The sequence below is a fragment of the Cryptotermes secundus genome, unplaced genomic scaffold (genome assembly GCF_002891405.2).
Source record: "Cryptotermes secundus unplaced genomic scaffold, Csec_1.0 scaffold302, whole genome shotgun sequence".
Lineage (NCBI taxonomy): Eukaryota > Metazoa > Arthropoda > Insecta > Blattodea > Kalotermitidae > Cryptotermes > Cryptotermes secundus.
Genome location: NW_019744411.1, coordinates 5312 through 26066, shown reverse-complemented (window position 1 = coordinate 26066; position 20755 = coordinate 5312). Strand labels below are relative to the sequence as shown.

At 39.8% G+C, this 20755-nt stretch overlaps 1 protein-coding gene across 3 annotated transcripts in view; it reads left to right on the top strand.

The window, feature by feature from the left end:
• The window catches only part of LOC111874705, a 178243-nt gene extending 158074 nt beyond the window's left edge, over nucleotides 1–20169 (top strand). For all 3 annotated transcript variants that reach the window (XM_023870427.2, XM_023870428.2, XM_023870426.2), the window contains 3 exons: nucleotides 14199–14475; nucleotides 15581–15890; nucleotides 17388–20169. In XM_023870427.2, the coding sequence (XP_023726195.1) occupies nucleotides 14199–14475; nucleotides 15581–15890; nucleotides 17388–18458 (1658 nt within the window). In that variant the 3' untranslated portion in view covers nucleotides 18459–20169. The remainder of the gene's footprint in view (nucleotides 1–14198; nucleotides 14476–15580; nucleotides 15891–17387) is intronic.
• Nucleotides 20170–20755: the final 586 nt, after the last annotated feature.

The window sequence follows — 20755 nt, the reverse complement described above, 5'->3', positions numbered from 1 at the left end:
CCAGCGAGTTCTCTACTGGCTTGGCGGTATCTATAATGCTTCCCCATCTATAAGAGGCATTAGAGACTACTGTTGGGAGGGAAACGTCCTTGAATTTGGCTCAGTGACCTCCTTAGGAGATATGAGGTTCTTTTACATGCCGTAAAGCTATGACACGGGACCCACGGCTTAAAGTCCCTCCCGGAGGACTTGTTCCCTGAATTTTTCCGCCCTTAAAAATTCCACGACCTCCGCCGGGTTTGAACCGCGTACCACGAGTCATGAGGTGGGAACATTACCTCTAGACTACGGAGGCCACTAAGTGAACCTTAAGTCAGGCCTTTACTACTTTCTTGTCACCTCATAATTCTCTATCATCAATCATTTGACATGGTGTAGTCTGAGTTACTGACTGTGTCATTAAATAAACTACAAACAAATATATGCATAAACTATTTGGCCTTGAATTTAATTTAATGTACAACACAATGAATAAGTCTTGCTCTTCTGGTGTTACTTATTTTAGCAAGTGGTTATGAATATGAACAGAAGATACCAGGAATAAACTAATACGTATATTCAAGGTTCATGATAGTTATGTATAGGAGCAGAATATGGCAACAGTGGAATTTATACTTGTGTTATGTTGTGTCTGTTTTTGCCAGAAATACTTCTTGTAGGTACCAGCATCACTTGTTGCATTGTTATTCTGCCAAGTCCATTATTTTAGTACAGTTGTCTTTCCTTCATTTTTCATGTTATTGATGTCAAAAATTGTTGACAGAGTTTGTTTTTAATAGCCTTTTGTTTAAATATCAGTGGGCTTTATGCTGATTTTCAAATTAAAGTTATAATCAGACCTACAATTCATGCATGTAAAAAGATTTCTGTAAGGGTTCTTTTAAGTCGCAATAGACCACTGTGGTCACTGTGCAAGGGCCCAGAAGGCTCACCCATTATACTTCTACATTCATTTAAGGGTTCTTTAATTTTATTTTACATGTGATGAAATTCTATTTTAATATGCATTGTGTTTGACCTGTACTGACTGAAGTGAAATTTATCCAGTTTGTATATCTACTTTAGAAAACTGCATAATGAGGAGCTTCATAACTTGTACTCTTCTCCAAGTATAATTAGAATGATCAAGTCAAGGAGGATGAGGTGGGCAGGTCATGTAGCACGAATGGGGGAGACGAGGAATGCATATAGGATATTGGTGGGAAAGCCAGAAGGAAAGAGACCACAGGGAAGACCAAGGCGTAGGTGGGTGGACAATATTAGAATGGATCTTAGAGAGATAGAATGGGATGGTATGGATTGGATAGATCTAGCCCAGGATAAGGACCAGTGGAGGGCTCTTGTGAACATGGTGATGAACCTTCGGGTTCCATAAAATGCTGGGAAATTCTTGAGTAGCTGCAGAATTGGTGGCTCCTCCAGGAGGGCTCAGCTCCATGAGTAAGTAAGTATGTATGTATGTATGTATGTATTTGAAATCTCAAATCACAAGGAATATATGTTCCATGTACAGGAACAATATAAACGTGGGAAGAATTGAGTCTGTTGCTACACAATATTCAGGTGTGTAATTTGTGGCCCCAATATAACAGGATATCCAAATTGAACGCAGCTGACAAATAAACAGAATAACTTTAGTCCCAGTGAAGATACATGCAAGCTGTTTGAGGGGAAAAATATAAAAAAATTACCAAATATATTTTTGCTGTGACAGTAGATATCAATGTATGCTCCCCTTGTGGCATGATAGACATCCAACCAATGTGCTGTCTCTGTCCAGGTGTGACTTGACATCTGTGAAGTTATGCTGCTGCATTGATCATCCTACAGCACAGAACAGCCAGGGGTTGTCAGATCAGGTCATGAAGAGAGATACAGAATGGGGCCACCTTAATTGATCTATATTCATGTGAATTGCTTATTGAGGAGCTCAGTGACAGGTGTTCAGAAATGCGGTGGTGCCCCATCTTGCTGGAAGATGTATCTGTCAGGTACCTGTGGCACAGCTTAGCTCTCTAGCATACTGAGGTACACAACACAACACATATTAATCGTCATGGAACTTTCAGTTATGAGCTATCCCACTCATGTTCCCTCACATCATGAGGATTCCGAGCTCCCCAGATATGACAATTTAACTTTACCCAAGATGTGAAAAGTAGCCTTGTAGCTGAAGCACATCCTGTAGAGGTAGTCACTATTGTCTTCGGTGGAGTCATTGCCCCACCACAAGTAACTTCCTCACACTCTCTGAAGCAGTGACAATTTGTATGCCTTGTGTTAGCTGTGGGTGGATGGATGGATCATACATCAATTAAGAATGGCGTAACAATTGCTGGAGCTATTTAGAGTCAGATTGTGATCATGTTCAGCGAACTTGATAGGAGTAGGGAAGAAGTAATTATGGCTTATTCCAAGTGCTATTCCAGTAATTTCTTTGCAGGACTTAGGAAAACCACAGAAGAACTCGGGATAGTTGGTGTCCAAGCAGACATTTGAAACTGGACCTTCAAAATTTAAGTCATGAACATTGTTGCTTCTCACATTTTGTTCAGTTCCTATAGGTTTTCAGCATTGAGCAAGTTAACAGGGACTGTGCAGCTTACTTAAATTTGAGAGGTAGCTGATTTGAACCTTAGTTGTTAAGCTAGATATCACTTCTGTGGATTTTTACAACCTTCCATGTGTTATACTGTATGAGGGAGAGTCAGTAAATAGGTCACAAATGGAAGTAAAACAGCTGTAATGGACATAATAGGTTCTCTATATGTATCACTAGGTAGCAGCACAATACAGCTTCATGAGAGTCTGGATAGCAGATGTGAATGCACATGTTCAGAGACCTGTTTCAGTAATCCAAATGGTGATCATGTTTGAAGAATGTGGACAGAAAGACCCAATACAAAGAATATTCATAAAGACATGTTTCCTGTTTATGGTGGGAATGCTTGTCTCGTAAAATGTTTTACGATTGGGTCGAGAAATTCTCTCAAGAACGTTCGAAAGTTGCAGATGATGCCCGTCCAGTTTGCCCTGTTGAGATTGTGAAAGAAGCAACCGTGGAGCAGGTGGAAGAGTTGATTTGACTGGACAGGAGGATAATGATAGCCAGTGTAGCAACTGCACTAGGATGTTCCCATGCTTAAGCATGCAGCATAATGCATGCTTGTTTGAAGTTTCAGAAACTCTGCACATTGTGATTGCCCAGAGAACTGAAGGACTGAGAAAAATGAGCCGAATGGGTCTGTTCGTGCAACATCTCTTACACTGTGCAGATGGAAAAGAAGATTTGCTTAACAGGATTGCTACTGGGGATGAATCATGGGTGCATCACTACCAGCCTGAGTCAAAGCGTGCTTCAGTGAAATGGAAACAACCCACTTCACTTTCAACAAAAAAGTTTAAGGTTATGCTTACCATATTTTGGGATTCTCAGGGAGTACTGTTAACCCATTTTCAGAAGTGTGGTGAAAATGTTAATTCTGCATCATACTGTGAAATTCTGTTGAAGCTTCAGGATACAGTTCGCAGAAAACCTGCAGACCAAATGCTTCATCATGACGATGCTAGACCCCGTTACAGCCCAGGCATCCCAGAAGAGAATTCAAGAACTACGGTAGGAACTTCTTAAACATCCACCTTAAGCCCAGACTTGGCCCCTAATGACTTCTATCTGTGTGATCCCCTAGAAAATCACCTTGGTGGAAAATGCTTTGCTGATGACGAAGAGGTTGAAATGGAGTTGTGGAAGTGGATGGGTCAATAATCAAAAGACTTCTATGCTGCTTGGGTTTCAATGCTGCGGTAAAGGGATGGGACAAATGTATCTGTTGGTGAAGGACATGTCAAGGAACAAATGTTTTTTCCAGGTTCAAATATCACATATTTTACATTTCATATACATTTATGGCCTGTTTACTGACTATCCCTCATGTGAACCAATTTCACATTTAACTGTGTTGCACATTTTTTTTCCATGAGCAGTTTTTAGTTATTTATTTGCTCTGAAAATGTTGTTCTCTTAAATAATTACCACAGTAAGAGTTGAGGTTTTCACGGCGGTGACTATGAAGAAAGCAGTCTTCTGGGATGTGGCACCATGTAGATGTGATGTTAACCAACATTTTGGAGGAAGGTATCGCCTCCACTTTCAGGGTAGAAGGAAAATAAGAAATCCACCAGCGAAGAGACTGTGAGACGTGTCCCATGTAGACTTGCCCCCCGCCACTCACTGCTCTCACATAGCTGTGTTTATTTCCGACACCAGTCTGCTTGTACCGGTTCTCACAGTCTCTTCGCTGGCGGATTTCTTATTTTCCTTCTACCCTGAAAGTGGAGGCGATACGTTCCTCCAAAATGTTGGTTAACATCACATCTACATGGTGCCACATCCCAGAAGACTGCTTTCTTCAATTACCACAGTGTTCACAAAAGTATGCAAGTCGTTTCCAACCTATATCTCACAGATGCCTATTAATATTACCTTCCCATCTGTGCCTAGATCTCTGAAGAGGTCTCTTCCCTCCCAGTTTTCCATCCAGAATGGTTCTGTGTTCATTCCTTGAGTGCGACATATCTGTATTGCACTTGATATTGCGCTCAGAAATCTTCAGCATTTATAGAAGGTACTTCTTTTGAAAGAGGCACTCATTGTTGCTGAAGATTACTCTCTTCAGAGATGTGACTTCCTGTACACTGGTAAATAGGTAATAATGTTCTGAAGAAACCTATTGCCATCATCACCCTGAAGATGGAGGCAGGAGGTTCCCCCATAACACTGGTGAATGTAAGGTGAATCAATTTGCTGTCTTTGACCAAAGAAAAATTGGTATACTTGATTTGAGCTGGGAATGTGCCTGTTGCTGTTAAAGAAAGGGGGGAAAAAAGAATACATTTGTTTTCTACATTTTGAAGAAGAAACTCTGTTAGTGAAACCTCGTGTTCCCAAAGTGAAACTGGCTCTGTCAATTCAGTAATCTCAAAAGCTGTGAACTTAAAGCATGTATTAAAATATGATGGTGTTACCACAGTTTTAAGGCCTGTTGTCCAGTTTCTTTCTACAAATTGAAATCTAGGATTTAATTAAATAGTGATGAAGGTAAAAGTTATGAACAACTGAGGTGGAAATCAAAATACAGTGCCCTACAACTGCAGCAAATTACTTATGCAAGTTGAGGTAGAGGATTTGAGTGACTAACAGAGGGAATGCTACAGTGTTGGAGGATCACTCACAAAGTAGCAGAGGTTTGTTTCTCATAATCTTGCTAAACCTGTGCAATGTGAGGTGTTTTTTCCTCAGCAGTGTAACTAGTGGGCCATAGGAACAGGCAGCTGACTTCCTGCAGTAGCTGTACAAAACTTCCCTGCCACAGAAGCAGACAGGCAGAAAGAGAGGGGTTTGCCTATAGGAACAGTCTCCAAAATTTCTTTTCTGATCAGAAAAATATTACAGTCCATGCAGAATGGTATGCACTGTGCATCTATAGGAAAAAAGGTCACTGTCACCACATGAAATTAAAACTTCCTACAAATGCAAACAGCATGACTTCCCATTATGCTGCATTGGCTCCTTTTGGACTATCTCACAGAAAGGGACATTGAGATTCAAAATTTAAGCATATGTATGGAGTGAGTACTGAAATTATTTCTTTCATATGTTGCAAATATGCTAGCAAAATTTTTATGGATCTAAAATACAATAATTAAGATCTAGAAGTTTGTCACTATGGTAAATTAATACAGTTATTGAATTTTTGGACATTAATCATTGTCTTGGTTTTTATTTAAAACACAATGTTTCAGAGACTGGATTCTGTCTCAGTCTTCAGGTAAAAGCCTACTCACTTGGGCCCAGCTGACAGAGCTACTCCTTATCTGTTGAGATAGGGACTAGCTGTACAACACATGATGAAAAACAAACATGATAGTTGATATTTTGACTGAAGTTTGAGTTTTGGAGTCCATAGTTTATTTATTTACTGCATGTACAAATGGGGCGCACTCAGGATATGCCTGTCTTGATACTTTGAAAACACAAATTTCATGCACATTACAGCAGTAGTTCGTCCATTACTTAAGTGCAGCATGAATTTAGGCATAAGTATGGTGTGAGACCACCTGATGGCAAGAGCATTAGAAGATGTTATGAGCAATTTATAGAAATTGGCAGTGTAGAAAAGAGGTCATTCTAATGGGCAGCCTAGGAGATGGGCATTGCGTCAGGTAGGCCTTCGTACAGAGTCCAAAGAAATCAATCCCCCAAGTAAGTGCAGAGTTACAGATACTGCAAATGACTGTCTGCAGAATTCTTTGGAAGAGCCCATGTCTAAACCCACACAAATTCGGGATCACTATAATTTCTTAAGTCATATTGTCTTCACTAATGAAGCAAAATTTCAAATCTGTACATGTCAGTTGGCATAACTGTATAATTTGGGGCAGTGAGCCTATTGGAGAACATTCAGAACATGAACAGGATAGTACTAAAGGGAATGTGTGGTGTATGCTGTCGTATGAAGAGTCATTGGCTCATTTTTGTTTGATGAGGACACCGTTGCAAGCAGTTTGTTCCTAGACAAGTTGGAAAATTATGGTCTTCCACAGCAATCTTATTCTTCAGCTGGAGGTTGTACCTGTTCATTTTGCTGGCATTGTACCTGACTGTTTGAACATGAATTTTGCATGCTGGTGGATAGGAAGGGGACCACTTACATGGCCCTCTTGTTCTTTTGGTCTTACACTTATAGGCTTTCTTCTTTTGGACTGTGAAAGACCAGGTGTACAGCCATAGAGCGAATATGCTTGATGAACTCAAAGCACAGATCCCTGTGGCAAATGCAGATGGTACAAAGGACATAGGTGGACTTTAGCCTGGGACATATGCAGAGCTACACATGCCACCCAGTGTGAAGTGCTTCACACTTAGCAACTTTTCCACTGATGTATGAGCAAACTATTTCAACTGAAGAATAAAATGCTACAAACAGCATCCTAATGCCTGTTTTTGTTCCTCAGCTATATGTGCCTGAAATTCCAGCATAATTTTTGGTAGACCCCATGTGTCAGGATACAAGCCTTACCATGAAACACATTATTGATAGGAATGTGTGGCAACAAGAGACCAGCCCTGTGACATACCTAAACCATTCAGACCACAGAGACACCCAAGTTAGTTGAACAGTATTATCGTTGAACACTATACAGAATTTCAACTCCATGTCTGAGAAACTGCATGACACAGTACTGTTATGGCATTTCTGCTTGCTCCATTGTCATCTTGCTAACTCCTACACATTGGATACATGCAGTGTGGGGCAGCAGTAAAGTACAGGACTTTATTGTGCACTCCTCATTATATGTTCTTACTCAGCAGTGGTGGAGGGCTGAGAGCCCTGAAATGCTTTTCTTGCCAGTGAACTGATCAAAACAAATCAGCAGGTTCCGCTATGCCTGTCACATGAGATATGGCTGATTCTTTCTGTGATTTTATACACTTCTTACCTATGACACAGATGTCTCTTGCATTATACAAGTTTAATGATAGAGCTCAGCGATTCATACAGGCTGTAACACTAGACTTGACAGTATGAGGACTAATATCATATACAGTATGCTTCCAAGTATCCGTGCACAGATTATCTGTTTTGTACTTTATCTGTGCACCTTTTAGGAGCATCAACAACCCTTCAGAGCACCTATTATGCCCCTATGTCAATTTGGCTCTCAAACACTTGTGGAGCTGAGCCCTTCTTAAGAAGCTGCCAATTGTGCAGCTACTCAACAACTTCCCAGCATTTTATGGAACCAAAGGTTCATTACCGTGTTCACAAGAGCATTCCACTGGTCCATATCCTGAGCCAGATCTATCCAATCCATACCATCCCATCCTATCTCTCTGAGATCCATTCTAATATTGTCCACCCAGCTACACCTTGGCCTTTCCAGTTGTCTCTTTCCTTCTGGCTTCCCCACCAATATCCTATATGCATTCCTCTTCTCCCCCATTTGTGCTACATGCCATGCCCATCTCACTCCCTTGACATGATCATTCTACTTATACTTGGGGAAGAGTACAGTTATGAAGCTCCTCATTATGCAGTTTTCTCCAACCTCCTGTCACTTCGTCTCTCTTTCAGTGCAAATGTTCTCCTCAGCGCCTTGTTCTCAAACACCCTCAGTCTTTGTTCCTCCCTTAATGTCAGAGACCAAGTTTCACACCCATACAGAACCACAGGCAAAATTATAGTTTTGTATGTTCTAATTTTTGTTTTTAGACAGCAGACTAGAAGACAGAACTTCTGTACTGGATGGTAGTAAGCATTACCTGAATTCGAANGAGGGAAGCTGCGAATATATTGAATAAGCAGTGACGGACAGCCGACAAGGGGTGGCCCTCCAGCTTGGGGACTGGGCGTGGGGCTAACAACTCCTCACCGTAAAAAATCATTATGTCACAAAAATGAACACAAAGCCTCGGACCTGGATGGATTCTTTGGATAAACGACCTAAGCTAATGAAAATGGATATGAGATTTCGCACTTGGAATGTACGAAGTTTGTATAGGGCAGGTTCACTCAGAGCAGTGGCAGAAGAAATCTTAAAATATAAGTTAGATTTAGCATGAGTACAGGAGGTCAGATGGGATGGAGGTGGCATCACACAAGCAGGAGACTACATTTTTCTATGGAAAAGGGATTGAAAATCACGAATTAGGTACAGGTTTTTTCGTACATAAGAGAATCATATCAGCAGTTAAGAGGGTAGAATTCGTTAGTGATAGGATATCATATATAATACTTTAAGGTCGCTGGTGTGATATCATTGTTATGAATGTTCACGCCCCAACAGAAGATAAAATTGATGACATGAAGAACTAGAACATGTATTTGATAAATTCCCGAAGTACCCTATGAAAATTTTGTTAGGAGATTTCAGTGCCAAAGTAGGAAGGGAAGACATTTTCAAACCAGCAACTGGGAATGAGAGCTTGCATAAAATTAGTAATGATAACGGAGTTAGAGTTGTAAACTTTGCCACATCAAAAATCTTACTGTCAAAAGTACAATGTTCCCACATCGTAACATCCATAAATTTACTTGGTCATCTCCTGATGGGAAGATACACAGTCAAATAGACCATATTTGGATAGATAGGAGATGGCATTCAAGTATACTTGATGTCTGCTCATTCAGGGCGGCAGATTGTGATACTGACCACTACCTGGTCGTGGCAAAGGTTAGGGAAAGACTGGCAGTGAGCAAACAAACAACACACAGAGTTCATATGGAGAGGTTCAATCTCAAGAAATTAAATGAGGTAGAGGGTAAAGAACAGTATCGTGTTGAAATCTCAAATAGGTTCATGGCTTTGGAAAACTTAGAAACTGAGGTGGATGTTAATAAAGCTTGGGAAACTATTAGAGATAATATAAAAATGTCTGCCAAAGAGAGTCTAGGTTATTATGAACTGAAGAAGCATAAGCCATGGTTCAATGAAGGATGCTCAAAATCATTAGATCAAAGAAAGCAGGCCAAATTGCAATGGTTACAGGATCCAAGCGAGTTAAATGGGGATAATCTGAACAATATAAGACGTGAAACCAGCAGGCATTTCAGGAACAAAAATAAGGAATATCCGAAAGACAAAATTAATGAGCTTGCAGTGAACAGTAAGAACAAGAACATAGAGACCTCTATAGAGGAATAAATGACTTTAAAAGGGGTTACCAGCCTAGCAGTAACTTAGTGAAGGGTGAGAATGGTGATCTGCTTGCAGATTCCCACAACATTTTGAATAGGTGGAGGAACTACTTCTCTCAGTTATTGAATGTACATACAGCTGAGCAGTTAATACCTGATCCTAGCCCCTTTGAGGTTGAAAGTGCTATTGCAAAATTGAAACGGTATAAATCGCCAGGTAGTGATCAAATTCCGGCAGAACTTATTCAAGCAGGAGGCAAAATATTACGTTCTAATATCCACAATCTAATTACTTCTATTTGGCATAAGGAAAAATTGCCTGATCAGTGGAAGGAGTCTATTATTGTACCAGTTCACAAGAAGGGTAATAAAACTGACTGTAGTAATTATCGGGGGGATATCACTGCTATCAACTTCATATAAAATTTTGTCCAATATTCTTCTTTCAAGGTTAAGACCATATATGGATGAAATTATTGGCGATCATTAGTGTGGGTTTTGACATAACAGATCAACTACAGATCAGATCTTTTGCATTCGTCAGATATTGGAGAAAAAATGGGAGTACGATGAGACAGTACATCAGTTATTCATAGACTTCAAAAAAGCCTATGATTCAGTTAGGAGGGAAGTATTGTACAATATTCTAACAGAGTTTGGGATACCCATGAAACTAGTTAGGTTGATTAAAATGTGTCTAAACAAAACGTATAGTAAATTCTGTGTAGGCAAACGTTTGTCTGATAAATTTCCTATCCAGAATGGTCTAAAACAAGGAGATGCTTTATCGCCACTCCTTTTCAACTTTATCTTAGAATATGCAATTAGGAAAGTCCAGGGAAACCACGTGGGACTGAAATTAAATGGGACACATCAACTGTTGGTCTAAGCTGTTGATGTGAATCTACTGCGTGATAATGTAGATACCATAAAGAAAAACACACAAACTTTAATTGACGCATAGGGTTAACAGCATATATAAGCAAACATTAAAAATAATAGCATATGATTACATTTTTGGCTAGCCTATGAAATAGCAGAAACATGTGTTCTGATAAGTTTCAACACTACAAAACCTTTTTGTGAGCTAAACTAGTTATTAACTTTAGTGCAAGGAAATTTATTGCTTGAAGTTTTCCTTTCTCAGTCTAGTTTTTTCCAAGTACTGGGATTGTGTGTTCAGATCCCACCTATGTTGCAGATGTATGTTCGCATTGTTCTGTTTGTGTTGTCCTGTGTAGGTAGAAGTCTTGTGATGGGCTGATTCCCCAGGGAGCCCTACGAGTAAATAAATGAAATGTAAATAGAGTTAATCACAAGTAAAGCTGAAGATTTAACAGCTCTTCCTGTCCTGTACGTACTTTCCACTACTACAATTACTTGGGGATATATCCCTTGTTCATTTGTTGCATTCACAGTGCTCCCCAGATGGAATGGGATATCCAAGCTTATCTTTCAGCAAGAAAAGACTGATTCACCAAAACAACAAGTATTAGTAACAATTAAACCCAAATTCATGACATACAATAACAACAATAAAAAGAAATGACTCAGTCCATTACTTCAGTACTTAAAATCATGCCTTTGCAACAAATCCATGCCCTTGACCACCTTGGACAATCCATACTGAAGAAATAAAGTGACCAAAACTAACATAACACTGCGAGTCAACCCAGATCACAGTGTTGCCCCGTTTATGGTCATACAGCAACACTAAATGGGGCAATAGCCAGCCCAAACAAATAATAGAGAGAAGAAAATAAACTCCATGGCTTTAATCCACAAGGGAACTATACCGACCAAGCAACTGCTGCTTGTCGGCAAAGTAGTGCCAACTCTAGGAGACAGAGGGTGTCGCATGGTCAGCGCAACGAATTCCCACAGAGCCGCTATTTCCTTGAAATAGCTCATCAGTTATCCTCACGAGGCTGAGTGGACCCCATTCCAGACCCACTCCTCAGAAAATCTGGTAGCGCCGGGAATCGAATCCGAGACCTCTGTGTCTGTAGTCTGGAACTCTGACTACTAGACCACAGAGATGGTCAATAATAATATAATACAAGACAAAAACTCATTACAACATCCCTAATTGGAAAATAAACTTACATCAGTTGCAATGAGGAGGCCCGTTGCCCTCAATGGCTGGAGTGAAGAGTCCAAATACAACTTGGAATTCTGAGTCAAAACAGAATTTAGCAACCTAATTTGCCTGACTGCTTGCCAGCAAAGACTGCCCTCTTATTTCACCTCACACTGATGGAGGTCTTCCTTTCTAAACAAGGGAGGAAGGGGAAATCACATGGTACATGGAATGATGGGATAATGGTAAATGAGTGACAGCATGGATGCCTCTGGAGGGGAGGCATAGATGAAGGAGGGGTGGATACCAGGCCAGAAAAGGTTACCACTGACCACCTGAGTAGAAAACGTGGCACAAGATAATAAACGTTAAAAATGATATTGTATTTATATAAGCAAACCAAAAATAATGAAATTGATGCTAACCCTATAGATTTTAGTATAATGTTTATTATTCTTTGTTTGATCAATTTAATTGATTTGTGCTTTGTTGAAATAATAATGAAATCACTACCCCAATGGATCCAAGTATAAACAAATTTATGTGATCCATATTATGTTTTGTCCAGTATGTAGGGTGCTATATTTCCTTTCTTTCTTTCTTTCTTTTTTTGTTTGTATTTTCTTTCCTAAAATGGATTCCTACCTTCAGAAGTTAATTCTGAACTGGAACAGGCCAGGGGCTTAATTTGTAAAGCTGAAGATGATGAAGAAGCATTCCTTATATAACTCTGTTCAGTCCAACTTGATTTGTACAGTAATATTAAGGTGGCTGTTAGTGAAAGAGGTTGTATGAATGGAAATATTGCAAGACCGTATCCAGTGGCAAAGTTTGGTATTAATTGTGTTGGACCGTTAGACTTTGCTACCAGAAAATCAGTTAGTCTTAGATTTTGCTTCAGTATGAAGTTCCAGTGGTGCTCATGTGTCATGTAACATATCTGGTTGCCCCAGCAGGAACAAGACTTATAATATACAATTCTTTATTGGAATCCATCGTAACACAACATAACGGTCAAGGTCAACATTAACTTAGCTACATGTTTTGGCTTTTAAAGCCATCATCGGGCAATATACGCTGGGGTACCCAAAAGAAACCGAACTAATTTTTTTGTGAGCAGAACTTTTGTAGTACTGCGTTTTGCCGCTATGAGTGCATAGAGCTAACATTCCTGAGTCGATAAGCCGACTACCGTTGCTTCAGAAGGTAAGGACTAGTTTCGGCAGAGTTTATAGTGACAACTGTTTTGTGTGATCGTCGTTTTTGCAATGGCCCGAACACATGGAAATGTTGAAAAAATTCGTGAAATCATCAAGGAAGATCAACGACGGACCATTGAAGAAACTGTGGAGCTGTCGGGAGTGACTTGGAGCTCAGTTCAGCGAATTTTGACAGAAGATTTGGGAATGAAAAGGGTGGCTGCGAAATTCGTGCCACGACTGCTGACTGCTGAACAAAAACAAGGTCACGTGGAAGCATGCTGTGCTTTGAAAGAAGAGTCCCGAAATGATCAAAACTTTTTTCCAGCGTTTTGCTGATGTTGCTGAGGTGAAGGAAAAAAACGACGGAGGCGCTGTCAAGCATCTCAAAAGATGAATTTAGACAATGTTTTGAAAAATGGAATAAAAGACTAGACAAGTGTATTAGTGTAAGTGGAGAGTACTTTGAAAGGGATTGAAGGTTTGTGCTTAAAATTTGAATAAATAAGTTTAAAAAAAATAAGTCCGGTTTCTTTTGGGTACCCCCTCATACATGGTTACCATATTCACACACTGTTGAACTGCATTTCAGTGTGACAGTAGAGCTGGATATTATTTGACATTAATTGTTTTGTTGGTGTCTCATTTTACAATGTATTTTTTTGTCCGCTCTGGTGGGAATACAGATTGCAACTGAGGAACGGAACAAACAATACCAAATAATAGTACACCTACACCATGGGCCTCCAAGCAGGTTACGTATACAAGTCTTGAATATACCGCTATATGTCCACTGGAATGTAATACAAGATTTCAACAACTGACTTCATCATATGAAATATCACATGAAGAATTTTTAACCATATTTTATTACATAACTTTCGTTTTATAATAATCTTATAATTCATTGTATTTTTATACCTTGTATTGTAAATATAACAGTTATCAAGTATCCAGTTCTGCTGTCACACTGAAATGCAGTTCAATAGTGTGTGAATATAGTAATCAAGTGTTTTGCCTGATGAGGGCTTTAAAAGCCGAAACATGTAGCTAAGGTAATGTTGACCTTAACCGTTATGTTGTTGTGTTACGACAGATTCCAATAAAGAATTGTTTATAATAAACACAACAGGATGCACAATATGAAAAAATAAAGAGAAACTTATAATACTGAAATTTGCCACCGGTGGGGTTCTTCCGGGGCTTGCTTCCTGTCCACAGATTATGCTGCTGCAATGAATGCAGACCCAAATGGCGCTGTGTCATGTGACTGGCCAACATCTGCTGCTGCTGGGTCTCCACTCATCTTGCCTGTTCCCATGCCAACTTTATATAGCAATGGGTTGGAGCCTAGCCGAACAAGACTTGCAGCAGGGAAGCCATCCATAATTGAGCTAGTACTTTACAATATGGCTGCCATGTTAGCTGGTGTTGCAGCTGGCTATGATGTTCGTCTCTCCAATGTTTCACCAGTACACCCAAGGCTGCACCCTGAGAGGTAAATGTGAACCTGCTGTAATGTGTGTTTCTTCTCTTCTGTCATTTCTTATTCAGTAGACATGAACTGTAATGGCAAACTTAAGACCATATTTTTGAATCAATCTTCTGAAGATGGAAGCAGCAAGATCTTATGAAGCATTCACAGCTTCTACCAGACTACACTGCGTCACATCCCATAAGACCATAATATTAATATGCACTGCTGTGAGAACCTCAGATCTCATAATAGCAGACTTAACAATATTGTGACATACCTACTGGATCATTGTCTGTTACTTCGTAATGATTGGGTAAACACATAAGAACGCCTAGCCCATTGCTAGGCAGGGGCCACTACTCCATTTGGAGATGTTATTAGAAACAGTGTTCTGTGTAGAGCTCATGCTGATGTTACTTAAGGAGAGTTCAGACAGAGAATTAATTAATTGAAGCGGAGAATAGACAGGCTTTGAGTTGCAGTCATGAGATGAGTGTCGACAGTTGAGTTAGACAGTTGCCAGCTGGTATGGATGTAAGCAGAGGACATTGTTTGGATCTGTTACCAGGCAACAGCTAGTGAAGAGTGAGGCTTAGCATTTGCTGTAGTGATTTGTAAAGTGTGTAAATCAGTGAAGCTATTGGAGTTACTTGTAGTTATGAGTGTCCAGTAAATCCAATTACATACCGCTCCAAACCCCATGCTTAGTCACGAACACATGACAATATTTTATTGGTGGTATAAATGCTTAGTTTCCTGTGTTTATCTGAGAAACCAGCTTAACTGAGTCATGTTTGTATAACCATTGTGTCTGGTGTATAACAAATCCCACTACCTAAACCCAGAAGACCAAGTCACAGCAGTGTAACCATTTATGTGGAGGAAATTCCACTAAACTGCAGAATACTGACACAGAGTTAACCATTTCATCTTGTGTAAAGGAAATTTCACTACCAAAATTACTTTAAACTAGATTTAAATATTGTTTTTAAATTATTCAACTTGTTCTTTGATGTGTTGACAGTTAAGAATGACAAGTGCAGATATGGTGTCTTGAAATCCTTAAATATTCTGGAATGAAATGTTCAGGTACATGTACATGTTCAGGTGATGATGGTTTGTTCAGGTCAGAAGAAGAACAGGAGGAGAGGCGGTGGTGGTTTGGTGGAAGCTCAAATCGCAGTTCAGGGCTTGGAGCTCTGTACCTGGGTATGGACTATGAATTTTCAAGTTCATCAGGCTACCCTCACAATACGTACCATGGCCCTGCCAGGCACCTGAGGCCCTTGCTGAACAATCTTGGGCCAGATCCTGAAGGTGGCACCAAGCCGCTGCGATTCACAGACTCTCCTCAGCATTATGCAATGGCACAGGGAGGAACGCCCACTCTTTCCCCCCGGCGCAAGTCATCCAGTACCAGCAATGAGGGCAGTGAGGTGGGCAGAAACCGTTAGCTTATACTGAAGGACTGTTTGCTTGATGTGTGTATAAATAATGGATTCATGATAATCCTCAGAGTTGGCTGTATTAGAACTGAGTCTAAAATATCCTTGAGGGCTCTTCATCATCAAATAGTGACTTAGATCATTACCTTATCTTTATAAAGCTACTAGATTTTATTATCAACATATGCTGGGAAACAAAATTGCCATACTAAAGATCTTGTTGGACACTTGGGGGTCTTCTTCAACAAGGTTACTTGCTCAAGGTATGACACACCCCCAAAATCAGCAGATTGTTCCTTATTATACTGACAAATATATTTTGTTTTTATTTCCTCAGATTAATGTTAACTGATGGGGATGGACCCAGAATCCTTTGTACACTAAACTCAAAATTAAAAGCAGTGAAAATATCTGTCAGTATAATTACATTCAGCCTCATGAAGGTGGAAGCAGAGTCAACTCCAGAAACATCTTGTACATCAGTTATATGTCACAGTATGGACACTGTCCAACACAGTTTTACTGTAATTTATCCGCTGTGATAGACATTTAGAGAATCATGCAAGATGGATCCTTAGCATTACATTTTTTACCTACTTCATTGTCAAGCCAAAATAAACATAATTCTTTTAATGAAATGGGATGTTAAATTCCATACAAGTTGCATGCTTTTTAAAAGAGTCAGTTTCAGGACTGTACCTTGAATGTCACTGTAAACAGCTGTTGATGTAGGGGATTAGAACTAACATGATGTTTATATCAGGCTCTTTATGAAAGCTGGACACACATCCAGTATCCCCTCCCTCCAGAAGATGGCAACTGAAATGTTTGCTGAAAACACTGGTAAACCTTGAACATACTGCGTGGCATATTATCAAAAGTAAAAGTCATACAGAAACATACTGTGTTGGGTCTCTTGGTCAGTGGTTTTCAACCTTCTTGTGCTTGCAGGACACTTGCTTGGTATATTCATTTTCTTTTTTGTGTCCCACTAAAATTAGAATAGAAAACTAGAAGTTGTAGTAAAATCACACTTATTTTTTAAATAATGTAATTTATTGTATAAATATATAGAATTATCATAAAACAGAAAGATAATGTTTTGTTACAAATATCAATTTAAAAAGTTTATGAAAGTGCATATGCTTTGCTTTGCTCATATGCACTATGGAAGTGCATATTTTATTTTATAATCATTCTTCTTTTCAAAGCCTCACAGCACATCACTGGAGAACCACTGATACAGGTAGAACTCATGATGGAGATAGAGTCGGCTTCCAGAAACATAGTTGTTTTAAAAACTAGGATCGTGGACAGCTTTGGGTTTGAGAATTTCATTCTGAAGAAAATGCATGATTCCTAATAAAATGCACTGGTGGTAAGAGTATAGTTACACAGAGGATGTAGGAAAATTTGGAAGCCAGACAGAGGTAGTTTTTCTTCCAGTTTCACTGAACTGATTATGCAACTTAATTTATGTCTTCACAGGCAACTTATCCACCACCCCCACCTGCACCATCTGGAGGGGGTCTCCTGGACCACCGAGGTCCTGGTCTGTATATCTCGGCAGCGGACTATGCAGAAGGTGGCAGTGCCAGTGTTGTTCATTATGCCAGCGGCAATCACTATTCGGCACGTCCCGAATTGTACAGGACTGATTCATATTTCACAGGTAGTATGTACAGTGCTGTGGGAAACAATGCCGTACTGCACTATGCTGATCGACTGTACCCTGAGTTTGAAGGCTACCAGCTACACCACCACCCCCACACAGGTGCTTATGATAATCCGAGTGTAAGCAGTGTGAGCAGTTCTACCAACAGTATAACCCCTCGGACACCTTCACGTCTATGTTCCAGTGGTAGTGCTACTAATCATACTCCATATGAACATCGCAGAACACCATCAAATGTATCTAATGCTTCGTCATCAAATAACAGTAGTTCCAATGTGAATCCAAGCTTCAGGCTGGAGGACGAGGGGGAGTACTCACAGTACAGCACACCAACACACCATTATTATGCCTCCCAACAGCGTCGCGGCATGGACTATGAGTACAGTCCTTCACCACCACCTTTCTTTTCTAGACAAAACTCTCATGATTCAAATGCATCCAATGTGGTTGACACAAGACCTGGTACACTGGAAGTTGGTGGAGGAACAAGGCTTCGGTCAAGCTTGAAACGGTACAATTACACTCCTGTAGGGGGTTCAAGGACAGGGGGAGGAGGTGGCTCATCATCATCTGGCGGAGCTGGTACACCCACGAACCCAACTCCCCCGGACAGTTTAACAAGCGAGGACAGTAGCTACGTCTCAGCTAAGGAGGGCTCCTACTCCTCTGTATCCAGAGTCCGGTTCTCACCGGTCACAATGATGGCTGCAGAGACCAGGGAGACTCTGCTTGACATTCCAGTGCATGGACAGAGCCAAGATGTGACAGTGCCATTGCAGGCTGTCCCCAGGAGGATACGCAGACTCAGTGGTGAGATGAATTCAAGTACTGGACGCAACAGAAAACCCTCCGTTACTGAGTTGGAGCGAGAGTTCCTCTCATAGCAGATGCTCAACACCATGTGGCAAGCTGGTGCAGTGCACTCTTGAGGGACACCACATCAACTAAGCTTTAAATCATTATCATGATGAGTGCAATGGGAGGTTGTGGGATAGACTTAGCATGTCACATTTTTCCAGAGTATTAATCACTCACTCACTTTGTACATAGGCACAATGCCCTGCAGTAAGATAATATCTGTAAATAATTTGTACATTCAACACACATGGCTTCCAGGTCACGTCATTCCAACTTCATTCCTCTTTTGTACACTTCAGAACTAACATTGTGATGTTTACCTCATTGAACACTAACTCAACATGTCATGGCACAGAAAAGCAGTCTGATGGGTAGATATTATCTTGTGTATAAAATATATATACATATATATGCCATAACTTTTGAGGATATGAAGTACTTTGTTGCTCAAATTTTTAAGTGCTTTGAAACACAATGACAGAGATTAATAATTTATTGCAGGAGAACAAATACTATTAGCCAAGAGAGTGGCCTTGTTTGGTTCTGTACTTCTCACATGAGTGGCAGGAATGACTGCGCTGACCATCCCATGCTAGTCTCGAGACCGAGCGTGTTCCAAGCAACGTGCGGCCTTGATTTTATTTATAATCTTTCTCTGTTTTGCAATGTTTTCCCTTATTTGCTGTTATATATGGTGTTTAAAATTACATTCCACTTTTTACATGTACATACTTGTATTGTGATAAACACATTCCTGAATATGAGACAGAAGACGAGGTTGTGTGAATGAGTTGTGGATTTTTTTATATTATTTTAAGAGGTCAACATGTTAGGCAGCACTGTCTGCTCTGCCATTCTGTGTATATATATATATATACAAATAATATATTGCAACATGTGTGTGTGTGTGTGTGTGTGTGTACATATACACATATATATTTGTCTAAAACCGAAGAAAGACTTGTACAGTTTTCTCCATTTTAAAAGACCAAGCTGTGTAATACTAGGGTATTGGTGGTGATGATGAATTATGTTCTAATTTTAATATAATTATAAATAAAATAAGCTTTCAGTGGTCCTGAATATACTTTTTTCCCCAGATTTTGCATGTTTGATGAAATAATTTTGACCTCAGGTCTAAAATTCTATTACTGAAGGCAGTATTAGTTCAATAAAAAAGGTGGAAGTCCTGTGCATAATGAAGCACCACAACCATTAACAAATGAGGGAGAATCGAGATATAGTTGCATGTATTGTTAAAGTTTGGCACTAGATGGAAGTGAGCAGCCAGCACCATCATGCATCTGTATCCCAGGGGAAAGAGCCTCCAGTGCTCACAGGTTAGGAGACTTAGTAGGCCCCAAAGCCTGTCTAGATTCTATGGAGAAGAAAGTCTTTGCCTCTGCCAGGAATTGAATCATGATCTCTAAGTTATCTAGCCTATAGCCTGTTCACTATACTGACTTAGATATCCCAGCATTAATCCTGGTGTTAATTCCTTGCTAGGATTTTTTGGTGTTGCATGCAATAACATGTAAATCCCTTAGAAGAGATCACATTTGTCTCTCTGTCCTTTTATCTGAGGTATTTTATTAGGAATGTGGTGTGGCAATGGGAATTCGTATTAAATACAAACCTGAAAATATTACTCCTTATTTTGGCTACCCAGTTATTTTTTGTAATTACCTGTGAAAATAATTTTGTTTTAATATAATTCCTTAAGGAACTAGAGTGCCAGTATATGAATTTTGAATTAATGTTTATGATGCCACGAGGAATTACCTGTTCCATGGCATCTTGAACAACAGTATTGAGGCAAGCAACAGCAGAACCAACAGAGGTGGTACCACACACACAAGACCAGTCATAAGTTGAGAGATTATTATAAAGCAATGCACAATCCCCAGACAAGAATCTACGGTACGAATATGCATAATTTTGAATACAAGTGGCAAGGGGCAGACAAATATTGATAATCATAGGGGGCGATAATCATTAGGCTTTATAAGTCCAGGATTGACAGGGGTAAAACCTAAATCGCTTAAATTAGAAAAAAATTAAATCAAATATATTCCTCCAGTCGACCACATCAATGCTCTGGTTAAGGTTTAGAAGACACGTGGAGGTGTAAGTCGCATCTCCATTTAGTTTAGGGTAATAATGGGAATTGGGCAGAGATAGACCACTTTTCCAGTTGAAACGAGGAACGTTAAAATCCCCAACCATATTTACTCAAAAGTTGGTAGCCAGCTTCTTTTCTAAAAAACGAAACTACTATGTGGTGTCAAAAAGAAGTTCCAGAAATAAGTTAATAAAAACTATT